The sequence below is a fragment of the Physcomitrium patens genome, chromosome 25, assembly GCF_059467195.1.
Source record: "Physcomitrium patens ecotype Gransden chromosome 25, ASM5946719v1, whole genome shotgun sequence".
Classification (NCBI taxonomy): domain Eukaryota; kingdom Viridiplantae; phylum Streptophyta; class Bryopsida; order Funariales; family Funariaceae; genus Physcomitrium; species Physcomitrium patens.
Genome location: NC_143434.1, coordinates 4,429,067 through 4,439,892, shown reverse-complemented (window position 1 = coordinate 4,439,892; position 10,826 = coordinate 4,429,067). Strand labels below are relative to the sequence as shown.

The 10,826-nt window shown below is 32.4% G+C and overlaps 1 protein-coding gene and 1 long non-coding RNA gene across 2 annotated transcripts; both read right to left on the bottom strand.

Annotated features, from left to right (window-relative positions):
• Nucleotides 1-3,509: 3,509 nt before the first annotated feature.
• LOC112278249 (uncharacterized) lies at nucleotides 3,510-5,050 on the bottom strand. The gene is made up of 3 exons (XM_024511458.2): nucleotides 4,940-5,050; nucleotides 4,009-4,641; nucleotides 3,510-3,845 (listed from the first exon to the last, which is right to left on the bottom strand). The coding sequence occupies exons 1-2, from the start codon at nucleotides 5,048-5,050 to the stop codon at nucleotides 4,045-4,047; spliced, it is 708 nt and encodes a 235-aa protein (XP_024367226.2). The 3' UTR covers nucleotides 3,510-3,845; nucleotides 4,009-4,044.
• Nucleotides 5,025-6,111, bottom strand: LOC149986270 (uncharacterized). Its single transcript, XR_016500830.1, has 2 exons — nucleotides 5,491-6,111; nucleotides 5,025-5,272 (listed from the first exon to the last, which is right to left on the bottom strand). It is a non-coding gene; the product is annotated as an uncharacterized LOC149986270 (long non-coding RNA).
• Nucleotides 6,112-10,826: the final 4,715 nt, after the last annotated feature.

The window sequence follows — 10,826 nt, the reverse complement described above, 5'->3', positions numbered from 1 at the left end:
AAAGTTTTTAAGACATAACTTGATTTAACTTGCTTAAAGAATATTAAATCAATTATTAATGTTAATTTCTTTGCTTATAAATGAAATTACTTTATCTTTAAAAGAATTATTCGTTGTCTATTAAAATCTATATTTTTTTTTCTTTTGGTACAAGATAAGAACATTCAAAAAAGATATATGATAAACTATATTATTGTCTTGGTCACTAAGTAATCTTGAATTCAAATCTTGATAAAGACATGTTTCAATAGATTTAGCAATAATTTAGAATATGCTGTTGTATTGTAACATGGCCATTAGATAAAGGAAAAATAATAATTATATTATAGTAGAGCTTAAAAGAAAATATTGTAGCAAATTATCTTTAAAATATAAATAATAGATAAAGAGGTACTAAAAATTAATAATTACTAATATTTTTTTTTATAAAAATAACTTTTACTTATTTTGTAGATCCATAAATAAAGCATATCAAAGTAAATAAAAGAAAAATAATGTAAGAATCTTTAGGAAAAACTTAAAAGTATTTTTTAGCAAAAATTATCTTAAAAAATTATATATTGATACCTGAAGAGGACTAATTGTGAACCAAGATAGAAATCAAATCTTGAGGCATAAAATGATGCATCTACACCAATTCTAAAGTTCTTTGGTTGATGAAAGAGTAGGGTTTGAGAGAAAAAAAAATAAAAGGTTTTTTTAGCATTGATTTGAAGTAATTTGGATTTCTATTGATTTTGTAAAGACTTTGCAAAGCTATAGTTATTTTATAATAACTTTGGATTTTCAAAAAATATAAAGAGCTTATAATTTGAAGAATTTTGTGAGCTTGGTATATGGTCTATGAATGAAAATTTGTATTAAATGATTGATTTTTTATTAAATTTATGTCATAAAAATTTAGCTTAATTTAACAATTCATTTAAAGGTTATTGAAATTCAAATATATTGATGTTTCATGAATTAGAGTTTAGAGAATTAATAAATATTTCTAAAAATTATATCAATTTTTTAATTGAATTGAATTATAATATTACATAATATAGTTGATTTATTTTTTAATATTTTTGAAAAGCTTGAATGATATTGAATGGTTAAATTAAGAGGTGCTAGAACATTGAAATCAAGGTTGAAAAAGAAATGTGGTCAACATCTAAGTGGATTTTAGAACTTATCATTTATTTGATAAGTACAATCTTCTTGAAATTATTTGTGATTGTTGTCAAATTAATAATTAAGATATATAAAAATTTTGATTCAAAATTTATTATTATATTATTAATTATTGATATTTTAATCTATTATTAGATTAAATAAGAATTATTTAAGATTAAAAATTTGATTAGGATTTCATTTGGATTTATTTAGATTTTAGGATTTTATAAGGATTTGGTTTAGGATTTAAGATTTTATTATGTTTTAGTTTAATATTTAAGGTTTAACGAGGTTTTGATTTAGGATTTAGAATTTAACTAAGATTTATTTAGGATTTAGAATTTAATTAGGATTTAATTATGATTTTTATTTTGATATTTTTAAAAGTTTTTTTAATATATTTTTTGTAATATCTTTAATATTTCAAATAGATTTGATCAAAGTTTGATTAAAATTATTGAACTTTAATTGAGGTTTGTTTAAGATTCTATTAGAATTATTAAGACCTTATTGTTGTAATTTTTATTTCATAATCCATAGCCAAGTACTTGATGTATTTTTAAGTGAGGCTTTATATAATACGACAACATGTTGATATGAAATACTTGAGGTTCTTATGATAGTAATGTTAGATTAGAAGTGCCTTAGAGATAATGGTGTTGTTCTTTAAATGAATCCATAATTCTAAAAAGCTCTTTGTTATAGATTTTATAGTTGATTTCAATTGCTGAAAATTTTCTCAAAAAAAAGCTACTAAATGAAGTATACCATTTGCTATTATTTGTAATAGTACTACATCTAAAAGAAAGTATGATACATATGTTTCTATAAAAAAACTGACTTGAAAAAGTTGACATGATACAAGATTAATGTGGAATCAAAAGCTATCTTTAAAGCTTCAAATGTTTTTTTTAGCTTCTTTATTCTACTTAAGTTTGTATTTACAAGTCAAAGGTGTAAGTGGAGCTTCAATTTGAAAAAAATTCTCTATAAAGTTACAATAATAATTGACAAATTTCAAATAATATTGCACAATCATAAGTCTTACAATTACTTTGTTATCATTTTAATTTCTATTGTCAATGGTTGGATATATCTATAGCTTATTTGTTTATTCCATGTAATATTTTGTATTGCAATCTTATTAAATCTAATAAAGATATAAGCATTTAACATGGAATATCATAACATGGATTGCAAAACATTGTGGTCTGTTATTCAAAAACATTTTGAATTGATGTTGGATACCCTATTATTATGCATATATATTTTTTTATATAAACAAAATAATAATAACAATAACAGAATGTCAAGAAAAGCATACAACCCTCTGGGTCTTCTATAAGCTTTGGTTTAAAGCTCAGAAACAAAAACAAAAGTTTGACAGTTAGATCGGCAATAAATCGTGGCAGACAGGACGGTTAATTCACTCAACTTTTGATGGCATCAACAAATCTATCTATTAAAACCCGATTTATTAGCAATAACAATCTATCTGTCAATTCCAAATCTATTTTTTAAAACCAAACCAACTGGCAGCAGAGTAAGACTGATGTTGTAGAACCGAGCAAAACCCTGCAGATGCGGTGCTGCCATTGTGTAGGTTCGGCACTAAAGATGCTATATAAGCTGATGTCGATTAGAAAGACTTTGCTAGCTTCCTCCTTGCAACTGTGATACCCCACTTGCAAATGCCATCGCCAGCAGTTCCATCCAATTTAATTCTAGCAGTGTACAGTTGTGGATCCAACATGAAGATTCTTGTGTGTGTGTGTGTGTGTCATCAGCCGGGATAGCACAGCTCCCTTGTTTCCTGATCCACGCATGTTAGATGTCACTACTCTTGAAGAAGCGCAAACCAAGGATCTGTGAAGGAGCTGAGGATATCTGTGTCAAGTTTCAATGATACGTTCGACCATTGTTGAATTCTCACCTTCTAAAAAAAAAGATTGAGAAACTGGTGATGCTCTGACTCGTGCTTCTCTGTTTCCTTGTGATAGTAAATTTTGAATCCCAGTAAATGGATCCATTTAGTAATTATATTGCTGGATTCATCGTTGCTGAAATACTGACTCTTTGCGACGTTGACGCCAGACTGGTGACAAGGTTCTCATGTTTAGCGGTCGAGATTTGGGTTCCCGAGGAGTGGGGTGGTCTGCCAGCTAAACCTTAATGTGTGGCAGCGTGAATGCAACAATGAATTTGGTCTTCACGTTCACCATTGTTATAGCAATCAAAATCGAAAATGGTGTGCTCAGATGATTTGGTATAGTCCATCTAGTCGCTTTGATGCGATACATACTTCACTGTCCATCATGTAGCAACAAACACAGCAGCATCGATGGTTCACAAACTTGTAAAACTAGACCACAGAAATGGTTATGTTCCGAATGTCCACCGTTCTGTGGTCTTTATTAGTTCTGATGAATTAATGCCTAGTACTCAAATCACGTACTACGCTTCAGTAGCAAAATCTGGGCACTAATTGGTACAAAATCTACCGTCCATCTCTCAGCACTTATTTCTCGTCAAGTGTAGCTGTCTAGTGTCGACATGGAAAGACTTCACCCGACAAGCTGATGTCTCAAGTCACAAAACATTTATTTTAGTTGCGCGCTCAAGTCGATCATCAAGTTCTTGTGTACATGTGTTTGGTCCACCCAGCAAACCCAACGACTTACCAACAAAATCTGAAGCAAGAAGAAACAAATCAAGTCAAGTTATATAATTGCCACTGGGCTATTTCGGTTTTACCTGCCACCCAATACAAGCAGTGCGAGTATGCAAGAATATATTGACTCTTATAACCCAAACAGATGTAAAATTAAAAAGAATTAAACAATGTTCGCTTACCTCAGCTACCTGCGTGACTTGGCTAATTGCAGACTTCTAGTAACCTCCAGCTGGAGGAGACTTGTAGACTGGAGATGGGCTGTATGAGGGCGATGGTGGAGACTTGTAAACTGGAGAAGGGCTGTAAGTAGGAGACTTATAAACTGGAGAAGGAGAGTAAGTGGGTGATGGAGGAGACTCATAGACAGGGGAGGGGGAGTAAGGCGGCGACTCGTAAACTGGAGAAGGAGAGGCGTAGGGAGGAGACTCGTAGACTGGGGATTCGGGAGGAGGTGGGCAGCTCGGCAATGTAGGCAACTTGAACTTCTGATTGGAAATCCCATCGTCGAGAACTCTAGCGAGTGACAGACTAGAGCTGATGACGAGAATCGCCACCACAAGCCTGAGGACTTGGAATCCCTTCATCTTGGTCTGTTGCGAGGGGGTGGAATGCAGGTGATTGAACGAAGTGCGAAAAACTGGGGAGGACTGATCGAAGTGTGCGAATCCGGGGCTGATATAGTAGCCATGACATTGCAACAGTCCAAAAAGCACCAACTCTCTTTGCAGTCCGGCAGCTGGTGGACTAAGGACAGATGAGTACAGTAGACAAGCACAACTTCGAGCTGTCCTCGAAGAGCATAAATTCTGTGCCTAAAGCAGGTGCACCATCAATGTCAGTATTGCTGAAACAACGGCCGAGCTGCTCCCGCCTTGATTCTATTCAGCCATGGCCAGATTAACTGATATTGTGTGATTTAAACATGATTAGCATTGTTCTCTTCGTATAACGGTCGCTCAGACGGATGTGACTTGACTGAGGTATCAGGTCTTCAATAAAAGCAGACATTTAGTAAAATTGACTGATGAACCAGAAAGACGTCTCCATGGGAGTCATTTTTAATGCTGGAGGCATGAAAAGAAATTGGTGGAATTCTGTGAATGTTCAAACATCTGACTGGAATGTGTAGATTGAGTGAGATATGGAGTAGAACTCGAATGATGATTCATCAATTTCCGTGATGTATAGCGAGCAATTAGGCGATGAAAGTCGGAATAACATTTCACGAAAAGAATGGCAGGCACTAGTGCTAGCTATGACTGACTGGTGGTGGGATCTTTCCTAGTCTGTCTTTACACCCATCCAAGTCACTTGCATTGTAACTAACTCTGTGTTAGTGCAAACTCAGCAGAAAGGTTGAGAGTCTTGAGCCCTGTTCACCTCCTTGCAACATTCTTATAGACTCTGCACAATTCATTTATAGTGCACTCCAATTGATAAACTCTGCACAATCCAGAATAGATCATTTTACTTGGTGTCTTAAAGATTGATAACCAAAGATCCAGAGAAGAGTTCACTAATCTTGCCATAATCTCCCTACTCATAGCACATTAGTTAATTTCTCAAGAGATTTGTGGAGTGTCCAAGTTGGGTAAGCATTAGTATTTACAAAAGAATTGTAGTCAAGGCATTCACTGAAGCCTGGATACAGAAGGGTTCACCTCTTCCTGAGACAAGCTTGCCTTCTTCCGCTTGCGTTCCCCAAACGATCCCAGGGTTCGAGAATCATCATGATGCGTGACAGAATCGACACAGAAACTCACGTGGAAGCCATTGATAAACTCTGCACAATCCATTTATAGTGCACTCCAATCAGTAGGCAAGCCTTCAACCGTTTCGAGGGTCATGATTTATGACCAACCTGTGCACACATTATTCAACAATGTCAGAATCCGCTCTCGACACATCGTGCTCGCAAGATCTTCATCTCAGTGATCATGTACAACATCTCCGAAGAACAAAACTGCATTCCGGTCGACGGGTTAATGGCGAGAATCGCTTAGCGGCCATAAAACAAGACGGATAATTGTACTGCTCATCGGCATTCTTCACCAGTGAGCACGGCTCCTGGGCCCCGGAAAGGTTGTGCTTCTGCACAAAAGAAGTAAACTGATACTCCTAGGAGAAAACGATGATGACCCGGGGGCATGATTGGGGCTGCAGGAGGAGGAGCTGAAAGGCTGAAAAGCAATGACCTGCCTTGCTTTCCGCATTAAATTCCAAGCCCCATACTATGACTAACTTGAAGCCAGGTTGCTAAGGCCCATTCTCCGGGCGTCTGCCACCTCCACCCTCGCCCATGAAGTTCGCCTGTCATCTTTCTCAATGCCAAGACGCACAGGGCGGTTATCGTCACATGCTGCCCTGCAAAGGCCTCACCATGTGAGATCCGCTGCGGTGACTGTCCTGTCCCTCTCAGTTGAAGCTTCCACCAACCCAACACTGTTGACCCACTTCGGCAACGCCTAACAATCAATCACCGCAAGCTTTTTGCACTTTCTGCAACCAGGTTGTAAGTTGACTTATCCATGCACTGGTTGCCACCGTCACACTGATATTTTAACTTGGCATGTGGAGTGTAACTGGACGTGGAAACAGCATCGAAAGGTTTTGCAGAAACTGGGTGGAAACAAGGGACGTGTTGGATACCGACATTCGGGACTTGATCACCGACAGTTTAGACTTCGTGCCAGAGAGGTTGGAGTCTTCAGCGTGGTCCTGCATCAATTGTGTTGCAGTTTCTTTGCTCGTGAGTAGCTTTTATACATTCTTAATACTCTTAGGACTCTCCGCCTGTAACAATTGTGTGATTGATTTGTTATTTGCTGAAAATTGTTGAATTGAAAACGCATGAGTAGGGTTTGTGAATTCTATGAACTTTGTTTTTCGAAAAAGTTGTGTTTATTTTTTATGCTTTGTTTTCTTTCTTTCCGTACGAAATAATGTTGCAACCCTTTTTTTGGAGTACGTTCAAATATTTGGAGTTCTAAAAAAAATTGTAGAAAAGAAACAATAAATATATTATTCAAAGGGGGGAATAAAGATAATTGCAAGATTCTATTTATGCACCAAAAATAAGCAACAGTATATAGTTATATAGTATTAAATAGTATTTTTATTTATTTCCATGTTTACATAGATAATACAGCAATAGGTGTTGGCAATTCAAATTAGATTTTACAAATTTTGTTTGATTAGTGATGAATTTTTGACTTGCTTATTTATTGATATTTAGTGAATTGTTAATATTTCATCTCCAATTGATATTGCTACACCCTTTGTAACCTTCTTGTAGATAACTAATTATTAGTTTTTTTTTTTTTTTTTTTTTTTTTGCCTATTTTTTTTTTCTTTCATTGCATTAAGAAAAAATAGATATTGAGAGGGAAATAATGAATATTTTATGAATATACAAATCATGAGTTTTTTTAAAAAAAATAAATAGAATACTTACTTTAAAAAAATTATTTCAATTTTAAAAAAAAGAACTTGGTTGCCAAAAATATAAAAAATATTTTTAAATTTATTCTATTTTTAAATTATTATTGGAGTTAAATATTAGATTGCTAAACATACCTTAAGTATAAAAGCATGTTTTTTAGTTAAGTTGTATAGAGATGTTATAAACATCCATATTTACCTAAATAAAAAGTACTAAGTAGAAGGTAAATTTAGGTAGATTTGATATTATCTTGTGACTGAGCTTCTTAAAAGCTTCATAGACTTATATTTGATTTTATACATATTAATAATTGATTAGTACATTAGAAACTTGACCAACAAGTTAGCCATGTATTATATATGTGAGTAACTTGTGGTAGAAGCTAACAAAGTAGGGCACATATAGGAAACTTGTCTTGCAAGTTAAGACATGTGTCTTGCAAATTGGACATGTATTAGAGGCCTTGTAGGACATTGCCATGTAGTTCCTCATTGGATAGTATATATAGAGGCAAGAATAAAGAATTCTTCACTCTTGTCAAGGCCTTTTTAGTCCTTAGTCTTGTTTCAAGATTTTTTAGTCTTCTTATCTTTAACAATAGCCATTTTAATCTTCTAATCTTTGAGCAAAAAATAACTTGAGGCCATCAAGAAAGTTCATGCTTATATTGTGGAGAATCTAAGCATGTTGTTTAATATTATCCAAAGAATCAATGCAACCACAAAATGAAGAGCATAATTGCTAAAAAGAATGATATCTTGAAAAACAAGGTTTTCGAATAATAATAAAAATTGTGTAGCTAAAATCTTGCATAATATCTAATAAATGTCTTATTATCTCTTCAAATCTCTCATTTTATTTCACAATAAAGGTTTGTTTAAAACCAAAAAATCACAATCTTTTTCTTGATAGATTCAAGAGATTCAACTTGTTAAATAGATGAAGTCTTTTGTTAAAAACAAATATCATTACTCAAGAAAAATAAATCTTTATATGTAGAAGTTATAAATAATCATTTGTTATCCTCTGGTGTCAAGGATATGAATCTTGAAGAAGGAAATTCTTAATACACTCTTATATCACTCAAAAGAATTAAAAAGTCACTCAAAGGTGATATGGTATTAAACTAGAATGGCTATTGCCAAAGACAATAAGACTAAGAAGTCTTGAAACAAGACTAAAGACTAAAAAAATATTGATAAGAGTAAAGAAGGCTTCACTTTTGCCTCAATATATATTCTTAACTAGGAACTATATGGTAATGTCCTATAGAACTTCTAAAATGTGTTGACTTTGCAAGACATGTATCTCAATTTGTAAGACAAGTTTTCTATATGTACGCCATATAATTAGCTTATTCTGTAAGCTACCAATGCATAATTAATTTCTTGATTAAGTTTCTAACCTACTAATCAACTACAAATATATGTAAATTTAAAGTATTGTCTATAGAGCTTTAAGGAAGCTTCTTTAGAAAATATTATGAAATAAATCTATTTTTATCTATTTTTACTTAATCATATAGGTAAATATTAAAATATATATATATACATATATATATATATACATATATATATATATATATATATATATATATATGTACCTGTTTGTGCCATTATTCCCCTTTCTAAAGACAAGTTCTATAAAGAGCACTCTTCATATGTTGAAAAAATCCAAGGTGCAGCAAATTATATTTGCTACATATTTTGATCTTTGTTCTCTTTGAAGATCATTGATAAGTCTTCTCAGCCATTGATAATGTCCCATATCAAGACAAAAAGACCATCCTATTATTTGGTTGTTGTTGAGGCCTTCATAACTTTTTTCAAATAAAACATTTGAAACAACATTAGGAGTTGTTCCTACTTCTAATAAAATCACCAAATATTAGAAGTCTCTTCCAAGGTCGTGATATCAAACACGTTATATCTTGCCATCTATTCCAGGAAAAATATGTTGTTCTTGAAGATCCTCATCTTGATTACATTATCTCAAAGGCTTTAACAATTATAATGTCTCATCTAGTAAGATGTCATCAATAAAAAGCCTCAACTCTCTTTGTTGCATTTGCAAAATTCTTTGTTGACTTCCACGTACATTCACTAGAATCATATCTGTACTAATGAACAACATATTCCAACCTATTTTGATGCCGCCTTGAATCTAAGACTTCTTCTACCTTGAACTCTTGATTATTATCCACTTCTATAAGAAGAGGTAGCATTTGTCTTTTTTTCTAGATATTTATTATCTTATATGGCTCAAAAAGAGATATATGAAATTCAAGGTGCATCTTCATAGACTCTAGTAGATGTAATTGATTAGCAACATGATTGACTTATTCACATATAAGAAAAGATCTAAGCCTACAATAGTCCAACTTATCATAAAAATGAGTAGACTTGATATTGCAACAAAGTAACCATATCTTATCATCCACATTGAATTATAGTTTTTCTTTGCAATAGGCATCTATATTAATTTTTTTTCAATCTTCAACTCCATTTAATTGCACCTTTATTTTTTCATATAGCTTTAATAAATAATTTTATTTAATCTTTTATTGTAAAATTATCAACTTTTAAAAAGTCAAAAATATCAAGTTATGGATGATTACCATAATTAGAAAAAAAAATTATTTGTTGAGTGGAAGAATATACCAAATTATTATATGCAAACTTTACCAATGGTAAAAGACTTGTCCAATCATCTTTATGATAATTGATGGTACACCTCAAATACTGCTCCAAAACACAATTCATCCATTCTATTTGCTTATTAATTAGATAATGAAAAGCCAAAGAGAGCTTTATATCTACTTTTAAAATCTTAAAAAAGATTCTTAAAAATTTTGATTTAAATTGAGTTTTCTTATCTGATATAATATCTTTAAACAATCCATGATAGCAATAGATGTTGTTAAAAAAAAACTTAGCTATTTCTTCACTTGGGATAGATTTTGTATATGGTACAAAATATTCCATCTTGATAAAATAATCTACTATCATGAATATAGAATCATACAAACTTGAGATTGAAAGATTTATAATAAAATCTATAGAAATAGAAGACCATATTTGTTCTAAAATAAGTAATAGCTGAAGAAGTCCATAAGATCAATGGCAAGGAGTTTTGGATCTTGAACAAATATATTATGATTGTACAAAGTTTTTGAGTGCCTTCTATATTTGAGGCCACCAAAAATCTCTTGATATTAGCTCTAAAGCCTTGTGGTATTCAAAATGTCTGGCTACTGGAAAGTCATGACAAGTTTGAAGAACACGTAATCATGCTCCACCTTTTCGAATATATAATTTTTCTTTAAAATAGGATAGGTTGTTCTTCAACTCGAACTTAGAAGTATCATGAGATTTAGAAGAATTATTCTTGATATCATGGACAAGAAGATCAGAGAACATACTTGATTGAATTTACTTGACAAAGGTTGAATCAATAGTTAATGTTGAGTTTATTGCTCAAAGATGAAAATGCTCCAGTTTTAAGAGAATTATTCTTTGTTGGTCTAAAGATTCATCTCCTTCTTTTGATGTAAGA

Coding starts and splice junctions, on each gene's coding strand:
- LOC112278249 (XM_024511458.2), bottom strand. CDS start 5,050: ATGTTATTCCGACTTTCATCGCCTAATTGCTCGCTATACATCACGGAA. Junction 4,642..4,939: donor TCTACACATTCCAGTCAGAT/GTTTGAACATTC, acceptor CACCTGCTTTAG/GCACAGAATTTATGCTCTTC.